Source organism: Nomascus leucogenys, chromosome 25 (genome assembly GCF_006542625.1).
Source record: "Nomascus leucogenys isolate Asia chromosome 25, Asia_NLE_v1, whole genome shotgun sequence".
Classification (NCBI taxonomy): domain Eukaryota; kingdom Metazoa; phylum Chordata; class Mammalia; order Primates; family Hylobatidae; genus Nomascus; species Nomascus leucogenys.
Window position 1 is genome coordinate 31,168,641 of NC_044405.1, and position 17,993 is coordinate 31,186,633.

A 17,993-nucleotide genomic window follows, 5' to 3' on the forward strand; every position below is an offset into this window, starting at 1 on the left:
AGTTGTCGCGGGGGAGGGCGAGCCCCAGCGCGGGGGAGGGAGTGTAAATAGAGCGAAGGCTGCTCTGTGTTAGCCCCGTCACCGCCGGGCGGCCCGCGCGGAGCCTGAGGGAGATGGAAGTTCAGCAAGAGCAGCGGCGCAGAAAGGTGGAGGCCGGGAGGGCGAAGGTAAACATCAGGGGCTTCTTCTCTAGCTGCTCTGGCGTGAAGTCTTAAGGGCGACTCCGGTACCCGCCACCGCCCCCTGCCAGGAGCGGACGCGGTCCGGCGGAAGCCGCCGCTGAGGACTCGCTTTTTCCCGCCGGCTCCGTTGGAAGCCGCTTCCTGGCCGCCGCCATCTTGAATCCGCCGCTCTCCGCCAGGGCCCGCCCCCCGCCGCGGCAACAGCCAATCAGCGGCCCGGACGCGCGGCGCCTCTCGGGCGGGCCGGGGCGGGGCTGCGCCTGCGTGGGGCGGGGGGGGCTGGGCGCGGGGCACGCCGGGGCGGGGTGTGGCTGCAGGGCGGGGCTACAGGGGCGTGGCGTGGCTGCGCGGAGGGGGTGGGGCGCGGCAGGTGCTGGACCCCAGGCTGGATCTTTCAGTGGCTCCCGCGTCCTCCAGGACCGGGTGGCTTCGGGCGGGCGGCCGGTTTTAGGGTGGCTGCTTGGTCTAGGGCCAGTTTCCGGCGCGGCCGGGGCCGGGGGCGTGGCGCGGATGGCCTGCAGCGCCTCCCCAGGGTGCGCCTTCGCCCCGTCCGTCGGAGATGCTTTCCCCGCGCGTTTCTCGCGGCGTTGCAGTCTCTCCTGTGTGAAAGGCCCCCGCGGCGCTCCTGGCCGCCGTCTTCTTCCCGCGCCCTGGGCTCGCGTCCTGCCCGTCCGGGCCTGACGTGGCGCTGCCGGGAACCCACGCGGCGCTGGCGCCGGGCACCTTCGAGGGACGCGTTCCCGTCTTTCTCCCGTCCCGGGTTTCGCCGTGAAAAGGCGCTCGGTTTGATGGCCATCGTCCTGGGTTTCGTGGGAATAAAGTGCGCAGAGCCCCTGACTCGGGGGCAGGAGAAAGGGGGTCCCGAAAGCGCGAGGCGGAACCGCGGGAGCTGCCGGGACGAGGCCGGCCTCTCTGCGAGGTGCGCGCGGCTCCCCCAGGATGTTGTGGCCGGGGCGCTGGGGAAGAGCGGGGCTCCCGGGCACGGCGGGCAGGGGACGCGGGGCTAGGCCGGGGAAGGGCTGAGGCGGACAGGAGGGGAAGGGGAGCCCGGAGCCTGCAGGGAGCTGAGAACAGGAGCAGAGCTTCCAGGAGGGTGGAGGGGGGAGGGAGGGACAAGACGCCGCCTGTAGGGCGACGCGGGCCGCAGACCAGGTCTGTGCTATCCCGACATGGATAGATGTGGTGGAGGAGGGCATGAAAATAAACGACATGAGGTTGACTTTGAAGAAAATATTTCTTTGAGAGACCATTTTCTTGTGTAAATGGCCTTGTGTAATTTTTCTGGGTCCGTGAGCCTATGTACTTGTGTTATCATTTACACAGATGTGTGTTCCATGCGTTTGTTTTTGTGGCCACAGTTGTCTTTGAGGGAACATGTCTCCCCGCGAAAGGCTGATGTGGGATCGCATACCTCTTGAGTAAGCCGTTAGCGGGAGATGAGGCTCTCACATAGTCTCAAACTCTCGGATTTGAGGACTGAGCAGAGCTAGGCTGTGCCTTCTGATGGGCGATGCTCTGTGGAGGTCCCTGGTGCTTTGGTGAGCTGTGTCATGAAAAATAGAACATCTGATTCCATAAAGGAAGATGTGAGATTGACCTGGCTTAATTAATTTTTTGCTATTTCTGTACCTTGTCTCAGAATCTATGGCTAGGAAGTTTTGGCTGGGCTATGTATTTCTTCAGTTGGGGGAAAATTGGGGCAAGAAGGGAGAGATTTAGCTTTTATATTGTTTTAAAACTTAAATATGCCTTGATTAAGCTATCAATCTTTTATACAAATTTTTTTTAAAGTTTTATTTTTCTGTAAACTGCCAAGGGCTAGGAAAGCTATTCTGCCAATCAGCCGTATGGTTTTCTTTCCCAGGCATAATTAGCAGTCCTCATTGTTAGACCCCTTGGATATAGATATTGATGAAGGCAGTGTTTGTGGAGAGCCATCTGTTGGCCAGGTGTAGCAGAGTAGACTGGGTCAGCCCTCGGGCCTCATGGTCCCCACCAGTCTGTTGACTTTGTGGTTCTGTTATTTTTTTCTCACTTACCTTTGCCTTTACTACTTATCTACATTTTTGCGCAGCTTGCTCACTTCCGACAGAGAAAAACAAAAGGTGACAGTTCGCATTCGGAGAAAAAGACGGCGAAGAGGAAGGGCTCGGCTGTCAATGCGCCTGTCCAGGAGGAGAGTTCGGTAGCCAAGGAGGACAGCGCACTCCGTGGAGGAGGGGACATTTGCAAAAGCACGTCATGTGACAACACCCCTGATGGGGCAGGAGGGGCCTTTGCAGCTCAGGTAGATTTGCTCAATGTTGTATTTGAACATTTCGCTTATGTTCTAGTCATTTCTAGTGTGATTTACTAAAGATGGTCTTTGGTCTGTTTTTGCCTTTCAAAAGTGAGGAAAGAGGGTGTTATTTTAGATTATAAAAAGTGAGGGCCGCGTGTGGTGGCTTACGCCTGTAATCCCAGCACTTTGGGAAGCCGAAGCAGGTGGATCACCTGAGGTCAGGAGTTCCAGACCAGCCTGGCCAACGTGGAGAAACCCCGTCTCTACTAAAAATACAAAAATTAACCAGACATGGTGGCGCACACCTGTAATCCCAGCTACTCGGGAGGCTGAGGGAGGAGAATAGCTTCAACTCGTGAGGCAGAGGTTGCATTGAGCCGAGATCGCGCCAATGCACTCCAGACTGGGTGACAGAGGGAGACTCTGTCTCAAAAAAAAAAAAAAAAAAAAAGTGAGTAAATTTTTATGGTTTTATTCTTTTTATTTTTAATTTTTATTTTTTTGAGATGGAGTCTCGCTCTGTCGCCGAGGCTGGAGTGCAGTGGCGCGATCTCGGCTCACTGCAAGCTCCGCCTCCCGGGTTCACGCCATTCTCCTGCCTCAGCCTCCTGAGTAGCTGGGACTACATGCGCTCGCCACCACGCCCGGCTAATTTTTGTATTTTTAGCAGAGATGGGGTTTCACTGTGTTAGCCAGGATGGTCTCAATCTCCTGACCTCGTGATCTACCTGCCTCGGCCTCCCAAAGTGCTGGGATTATAGGCATGAGCCACTGCGCCCGGCCTATGGTTTTATTCTTAATAAATTTGGGTTTTCTTTTCTTTTCTTTTTCTTTTTTTTTCTTTTGTTTTTTCCAGACAGTGTCTTGCTCTGTTGCCCAGGCTGGAGTGCAGTGGTGTGATCACAGGTCACTGCAGCCTCAAACCCTGGGCTCAAGCGATCCTCCCTCCTCAGCCTCTTAAAGTGCTGGGATTATAGGCATGAGCCACTGCGCCTGGCCCTGTTTTATCTTTATTATGTAATTTTGAGAAGTTTTGGATTAACTACTTGAAGACAAGTGTCAGTTGTTTGCTTTGTAATGGAAGACTGGGAGTTCTTCATGTGTGGTTGTGTGTATCAACCCCTTTGATGGGTGTTTCTTGGGACATTTAAAACATAATATTCCTTCACATAGTTGTAAATGCACCTGCTTGTCATATTTGTCTTTTACCTTTTTACTAAAAGTGAGATGAAGAAGGAAGGGGTGAAGGTATTGCAGACATAGTGTGTTGCTGGGGGAGACTGGGTCTGCTGCTTGAGGCCTTGTGAGCTGCAGGGGCACCCCCATGGGCAGGTGTGGCAGGTGAGTGCACACCGAGTCCTGAAGGGGCTGGCCTTCCGGGCTCCTTGGGGGCCTATAAACCTGCCTGGAGGCGGGCTGTCCTTGGGCCTTTTGTATGAATTATGAACGAGGGCCTTGGGTGTTGAGTGACCCTGCTGCAGCAGAATGGGTGCAGGCTTTGATGTTTGCTAGGATTTGCTGGAAAACTGGTGGCCAAAGGCAGAATCTGGCTCAAGGTCATAATGTGTGTATCCTGCTTTACTTAAAAAATTGAGTTGTTGCCAACAGTTAAAATTTGTGTTATTCTACCTACAAATCCTGAATTTTGTTTTTTATCTCTTGAGTGTTTTTGGTTGTTGGGTTGGTGTCTTTTTTTTTTTCCTGTTTTCTTTTTAAGATACAGTCTCTCTGTTGCCCAGGCTGGGGCGCAGTGATGTGAACTCGGCTCAGTGCAACCTCTGCCTCCCAGGCTGAAGCGATCTTCCTGCCTCAGGCTCCCAAAGTGCCAGGATTATAGGCCTGAGCCACCGTGCTGCCCAGAAAGTTACTTTTGATATATTCTGGTTGCATATGTTTTTTGTTTTTTTTTTTTGAGATGGAGTCTCACTCTGTTGCCCAGGCTGGAGTGCAGTGGTGCAATCCCGGCTCACTGTAACCTCTGCCTCCCGGGTTCAAGCGATTTTCCTGCCTCAGCTTCCCGAGTAGCTGGGATTGCAGGCGCCCGCCACCAAACCCAGCTAATTTCTGTATTTTTAGTAGAGACAAGGTTTCACCATGTTGGTCAGGCTGGTCTTGAACTCCTGACCTCAAGCAATCCACCCACCGTGGCCTCCCAAAGTTCTGGGATTACATGCGTGAGCCACCGCCCCCGGCCCTCTGGTTGCACATACTTTTTTTTTTTCTTTAAGACGCGGTCTCACTCTGTCATCCAGGCTGGAGTGCAGCGGCGCGCTCTCTGCTCCCTGCAACCTCCGCCTCCCGATTTCAAGCGTTTCTCCTGCATCAGCCTCCCGAGTAGCTGGGATTACAGGTGCACCACCATGGCCGGCTAATTTTTGTATTTGTTTGGTTGAGATGGGGTTTCACCATATTGGCCAGGCTGGTCTCGAGCTCCTGACCTCGTGATCCACCCGCCTCGGCCTTCCAAAGTGTTGGGATTACAGGCCTGAGCCACTGTGCCTGGCCCGCATATACGTTTTAAAAGTAATAAGCTGGTAAATACATGTGGGAATCTCAGGATCCTGTCAGAAAACCATTCTAAACCTAGCACATTTTGTGTAAATTGTATTTGGAGACTGATGGGTCGTTAACATTAGAAGGCATGGTATAGACTCCTGATTAAACATTCATACTTTGCCGTTTCATCAGGTAGAGACTCTCTTAGTTTCTAACTCTGCTATTTAATGCATGCCTTCATTCAGGCAGATTATCTTATGAAAACCATTTTGATTTTTGTTTTCAAAACCAGAAGGGCATATACCAGAAAATTAACAGTGGTGGTCAGAAAGGAATAGAGTTGTTGGTTTTTTCGTTGTTATGGTTTTTGGTACTTCCTACAATAAACACATTAGGTTACTTATATGACATTTTTTCCCATTTTAGAATTAACTATACCACTAATAAAACATGTATTTTGGACATCTTAAAGCAATCTATAAATACCAGGCCCGCTACTGGTCCCCTTTACTTAGAGATGCACATGCACACTCACTCCACTTCCTGCATTTTGTCACTTCCTCGTGACCACAGTGGACAGGACACTTCACCCTCAAGCGTGGGGTGGTGTGGTAGATGTGAGGAGGGGTCTGCTTTCACAAAACTTGGTGAAACAATGGCAAGATGGTGGGCAAAGGTCAGGTACCAGTCAGCTTTTTCCACAGAATTCCTGTTATTTTAATAAGCTAAATGTGTAGTCATCAGGTATTACTTCCTACTGGATCTTGGACATCAGCTTTTTTCCCCTTTTTTTTGAGATATGGTCTTGTTTTCTTGCCCAGGCTGGAGTGCAGTGGCGCAATCATGGCTCATTCCAGCCTTGACCTCCTGGCCTCAAGTGACCCTCCTGCCTCAGCCTCCCTAGTACCTGGGACTACAGGCGTGTGCCACCATGCCTGGCTAACTTAAAAAAAAATTTTTGGAGACAGTATTACACTATGTTGTCAGGGCTGGTCTCAAACTCCTGTGCTCAAGTAATTCTCCCACCTCGGCCTCCCAAAGTGCTGGAATTACAGGTGTGAGCCATCCCACCTGGCTAAAATTTACTTTCTTTATACATGTATAGGTAAACTAAGTAGTATGTGTAGAATAGAGCCATTGTCTTTCTGCTGTATACTAAGTTAGGAATCAAATTTCTTAAGCCGTTTTGTCTTGTCAATTATGTATATAAAAACCATTGGTGCTGTAAGAAGCAGATATTTCATTAACTTTTTTTCTGATTATATCATTGTACATCATCAGTTCAGTCTAAAAAGGAGTTTTTTTCATATGTATTATAAAATAGTTAATGATATTTGAGTTTAGTATGCCTTTAATCCAGTTGTAGATGTTAAAATAGGAGTAATTTTGTGTTCAGAATAATGATCTTCTGAAAAGTGAATTTCCAGGAAAGAGTCCACTGTTTAAAGCTAGCAGCTGGTGGCCGTGTGGCCGAATAATGTCCCAGGACAGGGCGCTCCCTTCTCAGATGGTTGGTCGTGCTGCGTCTGGAGATCAGGAATCCTCAAGGAACCTTTATGTTATAGTTGTACCAGTGCTTTAAACATAATTAAAGGTGCATTTGTTTTACTTTACCCATCTATAAATTGTGAGAGGTTTGGCTATGGAGAGTCTGGTGAGCTTATTGAACAGCATAAGATAAGCGTGCGTGTTTGTGTGTGTGCGTGTTTGTGTGCGTGTTTGTGTGTGTGTGTGTGTGAGGGGGAGGGAGAAATTATTGTGCTTTCCAACATATAATGAATTTCTTACTTTGATCACCAACTGTTAGGTACATACTGATTTCTAGCATAAGTCTTCTTTCTTTTTTCTGGAGGCAGGTCCTCCCTCTGGCGCCCAGGCTGGAGTGCAGTGGCCCAGTCACAGCTTGCTTCAGCCTTGACCTCCCTGACTCAGGTGATCCTCCCACCTCGGCCTCCCAAAGTGCTGGAATTACAGGCGTAAGCCGCCGTGCCCAGCTGGTATAAGACATATTTTTAACCAACTTTAAGATCTTAGGTTTTTTTTCAGGATGGTTATAAGCGAAAGTAGAATTGCAGAAAGAACTTTGTGGTAAATATTCGGGATTCAGCTATGTTACCTTACAATTTGTTAAGTGCATGATGGAAAAATAGTTGAACCAATGCAACAGCTGTCTCAGTTTTAAAAGTTAACTCAGAAATGGCAGAAAGCACGGTCAGGCGTGGTGGCTCCGAGCACTTTGGGAGGCCAACGTGGGAGGATGGTTGGAGACCAGGAGTTTAAGATCACCCTGGGCAACATAGTGAAACTGTCTCTATGAAAAATATAAAAATTAGCTGGGCATGACAATGCACACCTGTAGTCCCAATTACTGAGGAGGCTGAGTTGGGAGGATCACCTGAGCCCAGGAGTTTGAGGCTACAGTGAGCTATGGTGGTACCACTGCACGCCAGCCTGGGCGGCAGAGCAAGGCCTTGTCTCAAAAAAAAAAAAAAAAATCATAAAAATAAAGCAATGTTATAGATGAGGAACAAAATGAGGAGTTTCAGTTTCAGATGAGGAACAAAATGAGGAGAGGCCATTTTTTTGTAAAAGAACCATCTGGCCGGACGCATTGGCTCATGCCTGTAATCCCAGCACTTTGGGAGGCCAAGGCAGGAAGATCACCTGAGGTCAGGAGATCGAGACCAGCCTGGCCAACGTGGTGAAACCCCGTGTCTACTAAAAATACAAAAATTAGCCGGGCCTCATGGCAGGCACCTGTAATCCCAGGTACTCGGGAGGCTGAGGCAGGAGAATCACTTGAACCCAGGAGGCGGAGGTTGCACTGAGCCGAGATTGTGCCATTGCACTCCAGCCTGGAGGACAAGAGCGAGACTTTATCTCAAAAAAAAAAAAAAAAAAAAAAGAACCATCCAAAAATTGCTCAGAGGTCAAGAATTTCAGAAGAAAATACAAAAACTTTGGCTGAAGAAGATTTAACTAGCGCTATAGAAGGCTTAAGAAGTGTGGTTCTAGCACTTTTCCAACTCATATTTGTATCAAATACCAGGAAAAATAGTTATCACCATTTATCATCTAGATTTCTGGGCCCTCTTACTGTTTCGTCATTTTAAGTTGTTTTACACGTAATTTACAGAAGTAAGAATAAAGCAATAATTTAGAACAACTTTATTAGAAATTTGATCCAACCTCTTTGTATCAACTAAGTTTTGGCACACAAACATTAGAAGTGTCCTGTTTTTTTTTTTTTTTGAGACGGAGTCTCGCTTTTTCACCCAGGCTGGAGTGCAGTGGCTCAATCTCCGCTCACTGCAAGCTCCACCTCCCGGGTTCACACCATTCTCCTGCCCTCAGCCTCTCCGAGTAGCTGGGACCACAGGCGCCCGCCACCACGCCCGGCTAGTTTTTTGTATTTTTAGTAGAGATGGGGTTTCACCGTGGTCTCGATCTCCTGACCTCGTGATCCGCCCGCCTCGGCCTCCCAAAGTGCTGGGATTACAAGCGTGAGCCACCGCGCCCGGCCAGAAGTGTCCTCTTAAGGAAGTGGATGGATGGTCCAGGTTCCTTTGAAGTGTGATCATTCATGTGAGTGGGCAGCTGATTGAGACTATTGTGTCCCCTTTTCATCCCTCACTTCCTCTTGATTCTGAGAAGATTGATCTAGGGTATTGTCAAATGAAGACTTGTCTGAGATTTTATTTTCACGTCAGTTTTGCCATCATCATTGGCCATGAGTGCTCTCTCTCTGCATTCATCTTGTGACTCATCTAATGATCCCGAAAAGGCGACACCCTCATTTTTTTTGCTATTTTGGAAGAAATTGAAATGTTCTTAGTGAATCATCTTGTTAAAGCAAGCTAGTCTGGGCACTGTGGCTCATGCCTGTATTCCCAGCATTTTGGGATGCTGAGGTGGGAGGATTGCTTGAGCCCAGGAGTTTGAGGCCAGCTTTGGAACATAATGAACATAGAGACCCTGTCTCTACAAAAAAATAAAAAATAAGCTGGGCACAGTGACGCATGCCAGTAGTTCCAGCTACTCAGGTGGCTGAGGCAGGAGGATTGCTTGAGCCCAGGAGGTCAAGGTTGCGGTGAGCTGTGATTGCACCACTGCACGCCAGCCTGGGTGACAGAACGAGACCTTGTCTCAAAAAATTAATTAAATTTTTTTTTAAAGTAGAATTCATGGCCGGGTGCAGTGGCTCACGCCTGTAATCCCAGCACTTTGGGAGGCCGAGGTGGGCAGATCACAAGGTCAAGAGATTGAGACCATCCTGGCCAACATGGTGAAACCCCGATTCGACTAAAAATACAAAAATCCGCTGGGCGTGGTGGCACGCGCCTATAGTCCCAGCTACTCGGGAGGCTGAGGCAGGAGAATGGTGTAAACCCGGGAGGCAGAGCTTGCAGTGAGCTGAGATTGTGCCACTGCACTCCAGCCTGGGCAACAGAGTGAGACTTCATCTCAAAAAAAGACAGAAAAGAAAAAAAAAATTAGCTGGGCATGGTGGCATGCGCCTGTAGTCCCAGCTACTCGGGAGGCTGAGGCCGGAGAATCGTTTGAACCCGGAGGCGGAGGTCGCAGTGAGCCGAGGTCGTGCCACTGCACTCCAGCCTGGGTGACAGAGCGAAACTTTGTCTCAAAAAAAAAAAAAAAAAATTATAGGCTGGGCACGGTGACTCATACCTGTAATCCCAGCACTTGGGGAGGCTGAGGTGGGTGGATCACCTGAGGTCAGGAGTTCAAGACCAGTCTGGCCAACATGGCGAAACCCCCCCGGGAGGTTGAGACAGGAGAATCACTTGAACCCGGGAGGTGGAGGTTTCAGTGAGCCGAGTTCATGCCACTGCACTCCAGCCTGGGCAACAGAGCGAGACTCTGTCTCAAAAAAAAAAAAAAAGTTGAATTCATTAAGAAGAGGGGCAGGAACATCATTAGGGAAATTATTTGCATTATAAAAATGTTTAGAGCTGGCCGGGCACGGTGGCTCACGCCTGTAATCCCAGCACTTTGGGAGGCCGAGGCGGGCGGATCACGAGGTCAGGAGGTGGAGACCACCCTGGCTAACACGGTGAAACCCCGTCTCTACTAAAAAAAATACAAAAAATTAGCCGGGCGTGGTGGCGGGCGCCTGTAGTCCCAGCTACTCGGAGAGGCTGAGGCAGGAGAATGGCGTGAACCCAGAAGGCGGAGCTTGCAGTGAGCCGAGATTGTGCCACTGCACTCCAGCCTGGGCAACAGAGCAAGACTCCGTCTAAAAAAAAAAAAAAATGTTTAGAGCTTGAGAATTGTTAATGTGGAAGGTGCACGTTCTGAACAGGTGGAAATGAGCTCTACTTGTTAAATGAAGTCAGCATAGGCCCGCAGATAGAGGAGCTGGGAAGGGCCTGAGGCTGCAGCCCTGGACCTTGCTTTAAATGCTTCTTTCTGGCCCTCCCCTTCTTAGCTGGAGGACCGTGATGGAGAGAAGAGAGAGGACTTGGAACAGCTGCAGCAGAAGCAAGTCAATGACCATCCTCCAGAACAGCATGGGATGTTCACAATCAGTGACCACTCACCAGAACAGCGTGGGATGTTCACAATGAGTGACCACCCACCAGAACAGCGTGGGATGTTCACAATGAGTGACGATCGTCCAGAACAGCGTGGGATGTTCACAATCAGTGACCACCCACCAGAACAGCGTGGGATGTTCACAATGAGTGACGATCGTTCAGAACAGCGTGGGATGTTCACAGTCGGTGACCAGCAACCAGAACAGCATCCAGAACAGCGTGGGATGTTCACAATCAGTGACCACCATCCAGAACAGTGTGGGATGTTCACAGTGAGTGATGATCGTCCAGATCAGCGTGGGATGTTCACAATCAGTGACCAGCAACCAGAACAGCGTGAGATCATCACAAAGGTATTCTTTAAGTTCTCTGTTAAGGTGTATTCTTTGTCAAAGGATTTCTTTATGTTGTAGAAATCCAAACCAGTGAGAGGACCTTCCATCTCTGCAGGGCCTCTCTTTAGAAGTGGAAACTGGAAGCATAGAGAGCTGGAGGCAGAGGCTCACCCTGTAGGCCCCACGTGCTGCCACCTGCACATTCTTAATGTTGCCTGTGGATGGAAAGCTTCTCTTCAGACCCTTCTCCCTGAGCTCAAATCTGCCTCCCTTGTGATCTTCCTTTTTTGTTTTTCCCGTGGGACATTGAAGAGAAGCCACCCTTCATAAGTTTGAGGAATGTCATGAATTCCCTTTATTCTAGTTGCCCTTGTCGATTGACTCACCTGTCTGTTCAGCCTGTTTCTTAGGCCTGGTAGCTTGTTTCTCACATAATCTGTTTGTGACTGTGGAAGTCCTGTGCCAGTTGAGAGCCTGGCAGGGCAGGGAGGCTGTGGTCAGTCTTCACGTCCCTGGTTTCTGCCACGTGCCTTGTGGGATGAATTCCATACATGTTGAGTTGATTACCTTTATTTTATTGACATGTTTTTTGTTAGCACGTGGAGGAAAACACTGTTTGGAATTGACTAATTTTAAAGTGTTACGTTAAAAGCATATATTTTAGGCTGGGCGTGGTGGCTCATGCCTGTAATCCCAGCACTTTGGGAGGCCAAGGTGGGCGGATCACGAGGTCAGGAGTTTGAGACCAGCCTGGCCAATATGGTGAAACCCCGTCTCTCCTAAAAATACAAAAATTAGCTGGTTGCCACTGCACTTTAGCCTGGGAGACAGACCGAGATTCCATCTCACACACACACAAAAAAAGCCTATATTTTAGCCATTTGATTCTAGCTAGACTCAGTTCACACTGCTTTAGGCAAGTTTGGTTGTTTTTTGGTTTTTGGGTTTTTTTTTTTTTTTTTTGAGACGGAGTCTTGCTCTGTTGCCCCGGCTGGGGTGCAGTGGTGCGATCTTGGCTCACTGTAACCTCCGCCTCCTGGGTTCAAGTGATTCTCCTGTCTCAGCCTCCCAAGTAGCTGTGATTATAAGCACCCACCACCACGCCTGGCTAATTATTGTATTTTTAGTAGAGACAGGGTTTCCCCATGTTGGTTAGGCTAGTGCTGACCTCAAGTGATCTGCTGGTCTCAGCCTCCTGAAGTGTTGGGATTACAGGCGTAAGCCACTGCACCTGGCCGGCAAATTTGTTTGTTTTTTGAGATGGAGTTTTGCTCTTGCCCAGGCTGGAGTGCAGTGGCATGATCTCGGCTCACTGCAACATCCGCCTCCCAGGTTCGAGCGGTTCTTCTGCCTCAGCCTCCCAAGTAGCTGGGATTACAGGCGCATGCCACCACGCCTGGCTAATTTTTATATTTTTAGTAGAGAAGGGGTTTCATCATATTGGTCAGGCTGGTCTTGAACTCCTGACCTCAGGTGATCCTCCTGCCTTGGCCTCCCCAAGTGCTGGGGTTACAGGTGTGAACCGCTATGCCAGCCAAGTTTAGTTTTTTTTTTTTTTTTTTTTTTTTGAGAGATGGAGTCTCGCTCTGTCGCCCAGGCTGGAGTGCAGTGGCACAATCTCAGCTCACTGCAAGCTCTGCCTCCCGGGTTCACGCCATTCTCCTGCCTCAGCCTCCGAGTAGCTGGGACTACAGGCGCCTGCCACCACGCCCGGCTAATTTTTTGTATTTTTTTTTTAGTAGAGACGGGGTTTCACTGTGGTCTTGATCTCCTGACCTCGTGATCCACCCGCCTCGGCCTCCCAAAGTGCTGGGATTATAAGCGTGAGCCACTGCGCCTGGCCAGCAAGTTTAGTTTTTAATCTGCATTATTGCAGGAAAGATCTAACTCCTGGGTGAGGCCTGGAAGAACAGTCTCTGGTGGGTTCTATAAAACCCACTCTTCATTTATTTATTGCCTTCTTGGGACTGCGTCTCTTTCTGTCCCCTGGGCTGGAGTATGGTGGTGCCATCACAGCTTAGTGTAGCCTCAACATTGTTTTGATTCTTAAGTTGTTGCAGCTCTGTCTGGGGAGCCCCTTTAGGTGGCTCCTGTGTCATGCGTTTGAAGCACATCCTGGCTTGTGACACTGCAAGTTGGTGCCGCAGGCTCATTGTGTGGGCCCTGTCTCTTCTGAGTCCGCTGTTTCTCCAAGGAGTCTTGGTGCCTTTTACGGGATTATGGTGTTGAGACCAAGACCTGGGCACTAGGTGTGCTCACTCCTGCTGGGATGTTGCTGCTGCTTCTGGGCTCTCTGCGTGGACAGAGTGAGGAAGGGCGTGCCTGGGAGCCAGTCTGCGTGTACACTCATAGCTGTATTTATGTTCATTTGTATTTATAGACATATATATTAAACAGGAATACATACTGATACCTCAGAGCCTAATCCAGCACCACAGAGTTCACTCTGCCCTCCCCCCCGGTTTATTTGCAGTTTCCTTCTCAGACAGTGAGAAGCCTGGCTCTCACTTCTGCCATTTATTTACTTTTAAAAAAATAAATTAGAAGGTTTTTTTTTGTTTGTTTGTTTGTTTTTTGAGACAGTCCCGCTCTGTTGCCCAGGCTGGAGTGCAGTGGCAGGATCTTGGCTTGCTGCAGCCTCTGCCTCCCGGGCTCAAGTGATTCTCCTGCCTCAGCCTCTCTAGTAGCTGCGATTACAAGTGCTGCCACCATGCCTGGCTAATTGGGGTTTCACCATGTTGGTCAAGCTGGTCTCTGACTCCTGACCTCAGGTGATCCACCCACCTCAACCTCCCAAAGTGCCGGGATTACAGGTGTGGGCCACCACGCCCAGCCCCATTTATTTACTTGTTTGTTCAACTCTCCTGTAAGTGTATAATAGCTTCAGAATTAGCAACCCACGTCATATAAGAAACAAATTTACTAAGTTGAGTTCAGTGTTTGTTTATAGCTCCTTTTGTCTCCATTTTCAGTTTCCAGTCACAACTGTTTTCCAAGGTTACTCAGGTCACTCCTCTCTTCCCCAGCCCCTCACTAAGGTTGTGTCTTCACTGGTGAGTATGTAGTCAGGTTCATTGGTCACTGGCTACTTCCTATCCTGGGATCCCACAACATTCTGGTCAATTTTTTTTTTTTTTTTTTTGAGACGGAGTCTCGCTCTGTCGCCGAGGCTGGAGTGCAGTGGCGCTATCTCGGCTCACTGCAAGCTCCGCTTCCTGGGTTCATGCCATTCTCCTGCCTCAGCCTCCCGAGTAGCTTGGACTATAGGCGCCCGCCACCACACCCGGCTAATTTTTTGTAGTTTTAGTAGAGATGGGGTTTCACCGTGTTAGCTAGGATTGTCTCGATCTCCTGACCTCGTGATCCACCTGCCTCGGCCTCCCAAAGTACTGGGATTACAGGCATGAGCCACCGCGCCCGGCCCATCCTGGTCAATTTTTTAAAGTTGCCTACTGTTTTGTTTTGTTTTGTTTTTTGAGCTGGAGTTTTGCTCTTGTTGCCCAGGCTGGAGGGCAGTGGCGCAGTCTCGGCTCACCGCAATCTCCGCTTCCCGGATTCAAGCGATTTTCCTGCCTCAGCCTCCCGAGTGGCTGGGGAGGCCTCACCACCACGCCTGGCTAATTTTGTATTTTAGTAGAGATGGGGTTTCACCATGTTGGTCAGGCTGGTCTTGAACTCCCGACCTCAGGTGATCCGCCCCCACCTCGGTCTCCCAAAGTGCTAGGATTACAGGCATGAGCCACCGTGCGGACTTTTTTTTTGAAACAGTGTCTTGCTCTGTTGTCCAGGCTGTGGTGCAGCGGTACAGTCTCGGCTCACTACAGCCTTGAACTCCTGGGCTTAGGCAGTCCTCCCACCTCAGCCTTCCAAGTAGCTGGGACTACAGGCATGTTCCACCACACCTGGCTAAGTTTTGTTTTTATTTTTTTGTAGAGACAGGGTCTCACTATGTTGACAGGACTGGTCTTGAGCTCTTGGGGTCAAGTGATCCTCCTGCCTTGGCCTCCAAAAGTGCTGCGATTACAGGTGTGAGCCACCTTCCCCACCCTAAAATTTGCATGCTTTTAAGTTCATTCTTCGTGATGTACAATTGTGTAGAGTCATATCCACCACCCAGTTACCCTCCAGAACAACCCCAACCCCCAAGAGGCCCGTGTCCTCTTTCTAACCAGCCTCTCCCTCCTTCCCCAGCCTCTGGCAACCACTGGTCTGTTTTTTGTTCTATGGTTTTGCCTTTTCCAGAATGTTCTACAGATGGAATTCTATAATATGTAGCCTTTTGGGTCCAACGTTTTAAATCACTTAGCAAAATGAGTTGAAGATTCATCCAAGTTTTAGATTGATCAGTAGCTCATTCCTTTTTGATGCTGGTTAGTACTTCATTGTGTGCATGGTTCCCAGTTTGTTTATCCACTCACCTGGTGAAGGACATCTTTCTTGCTTCTAGCTTTTTTGTGAATATGAATAATGAATGTGTCTTTTTTTTTTTTTTTTTGAGATGGAGTTTTGCTCTTGCACTCTTGATGCCCAGGCTGGAGTGGTGATCTCAGCTCACTATAACCTCTGCCTCCTGGGCTCAAGCAATTCTCCTGCTTCAGCCTCCTGAGTAGCTGGGATTACAGATGTGCACCACCATGCCCGGCTAATTTTTGTATTTTTTTATTTATTATTTTTTTTTGAGACAGGGTCTCTCACTCACCCAGACTAGAGTGCAGTGGCCCATTCTCAGCTCACTGCAACCTCCGCCTCCCGGGCTCAAGAGGTTCTCCCGCCTCAGCCTCCCGAGTACCTGAGATTACAGGTGCACGCCACTACTGCCCGGCTAATTTTTGTATTTCTGGTAGAGATGGGGTTTCACCATGTTGGCCAGGCTGGTCTCGAACTCCTGACCTCAAATGATCCACCCGCCTCGGCCTCCCAAAGTGCTGGGATTACAGGCGTGAGCCACTGCACCCGGCCTAATTTTTGTATTTTAGTTTTACCATATTGGCCGGGCTGATCTCAAACTCCTGATCTCAGGTGATTGCCTCACCTCGGCCTCCCAAAGTGCTGGGATTACTGGTGTGAACAACTGCGCCTGGCTTGTTTTTATTTCCCTTCTCGAAAGTCTGGCTGGCGTAGACATATAGTTGGCAGTTGGTGTCTTGCCTGCCGGTGGTTTCGCTCTGCCCCTCTCTAGCTTGTGTTCACTGCCGTGGCCATCCTGAAGACTTTTAGTGTCTTTGGTGTTCTGCAGTTTTGATTTTATGTGTTCTCTACAGGGACAGAACAGGGATGGATAGATATGTAAAGGGGAGTTTATTAAGGAGCATCGACTCCCATAATCACAAGGTGAGGGCCCACAGTAGGGCATCTGCAGGATGAGGAGCAAGGAAGCCAGTCTGAGTCCGAAAGCTGAAGAACTTGGAGTCTGATGTTCAAGGGCAGGAAGCATCCAGCATGGGAGAAAGATGGAGGCCAGAGGGCTAACCAGACTAGTCTAGTCCTTCCATGCTCTTCTGCCTGGTTTTATTTTGGCCACACTGGCAGCTGATTAGATGGTGGCAACCCAGATTGAGGGTTGATCTGCCTTTCCCAGTCCATTGACTCAAATGTTAATCTCCTTTGGCAACACCCTCACAGACACACCCAGGGACAATACTTTGTATCCTTCAATCCAATCAAGTTGACAATGTTAACTATCACACCAGGTGTGGCTTTTTATGATGTCTTTAATTCTGCTTGGGATCCAGGGTTTTCTTCAACGTGTGGATGATGCTTTTCTCATCTGTTGCCTCTCAAATCCTAACCAGTATGTCCATGCATACCTTCTACCTGTTCTTTCTCTCCATTCTTTTGCATACCGTATTTGTCCATTCTCATGCTGCTATTAAAGGCATACCCAAGACTGGGTAATTAAGGAAGAGAGGTTTAATGGACTCACAGTTGCACGTGGCTGGGGAGGCCTCACACTCATGGTGGAAGACAAGGAGGACCAAGTCACATCTTAGGTGGATGGCGGAAGGCAAAGAGAGAGAACTTGTGCAGAGGGACTCCTCTTTATGAAACCATCAGATCTAGTGAGACTTATTCACTCTCAGGAGACCAGCACAGGAAAGACCTGCCCCCATGATTCAGTTACCTCCCACTGGGTCCCTCCCATGACACGTGGGAATTGTGGGAGCTACAAGTCAAGATGAGATTTGGCTGGGGACACAGCCCAACCATATCACATACGTATAGCTCAGCCCACTTTTGTGCTTGCCTTCTTTTTGCTCTTGGCCATAGGCTGGATAGTTTTATCTGTGTTATCTCCCATTTTTCTAAACCTCTGTTCATCTGTATATAATCTGCTGTTAAATATGTCCAGAGTTGTTAATTTTGTTCTTGCTGTTTTTAGTTCTATTTGGATTCTTTAAAATTGGTTGTGTCATTCTGCATAATTTCTTGTTTCCTAGAGATATTTTCAAACTTATTTTAACTGTACATCTTTTTTGTGAGTGAATTGGTCTCCACTTTGGCCTGGTATTTAGAGGTGCAGTGAGCCTATCCACTTTGTTTTTTATTGAGATGGAGTCTTGCTCTGTTGCCCAGACTGGAGTGCAATGGCGTGATCTCAGCTCACTGCAACCTTCACCTCCCAGGTTCAAGCGATTCTCCTACCTCAGCCTCCCAAGTAGCTGGGATTGCAGGTGCCTGCCATCGTGCCGGGCTAATTTTTGTATTTTTTTTAGTAGAGATGGGGTTTTGTCATGTTGGCCAGGCTGGTCTCAAACTCTTGAGACGAAGTCTCGCTCTGCGGCCCAGGCTGGAGGGCAGTGGCGCCATCTCAGCTCACTGCAACCTCCGCCTCCCAGGTTCAAGCGATTCTCATGCCTCAGCCTCCTGAGTAGCTGGAATTATAGACGTGTGCCACCACATCCAGCTAATTTTTGTATTTTTAGTAGAGATGGGGTTTCCCTATGTTGGCCAGGCTGGTCTTGAGCTCCTGACCTCAAGTTATCTGCCTGCCTTGGCCTCCCAAAGTGCTGGGGTTACAGGCATGAGTCACCGCCCCTGGCCAGCCCGTCCACTTTGAATGGAGTGTGTTGCTCGGGTTGATCTGGATCACTTTTATTATTTTGGGTCTGCTGTGGGTGCCACTTCTCAGGATCTTTTTTTGGTT

General features: G+C 49.1%; 1 protein-coding gene across 8 annotated transcripts in view; it reads left to right on the forward strand.

The window, feature by feature from the left end:
* Window positions 1-14: 14 nt before the first annotated feature.
* Window positions 15-17,993, forward strand: part of PCNT (pericentrin) — a 116,012-nt gene continuing 98,033 nt past the window's right edge. For 6 of the 8 annotated variants that reach the window (XM_030806331.1, XM_030806334.1, XM_030806335.1 and 3 more), the window contains exons 1-3: window positions 15-167; window positions 2,257-2,469; window positions 10,406-10,867. In XM_030806331.1, the coding sequence (XP_030662191.1) occupies window positions 114-167; window positions 2,257-2,469; window positions 10,406-10,867 (729 nt within the window). In that variant the 5' untranslated portion in view covers window positions 15-113. Of the gene's footprint in view, window positions 168-960; window positions 1,102-2,256; window positions 2,470-10,405; window positions 10,868-17,993 lie in introns of those variants that run through there. The other 2 variants (XM_030806336.1, XM_030806338.1) reach the window with 1 other exon arrangement.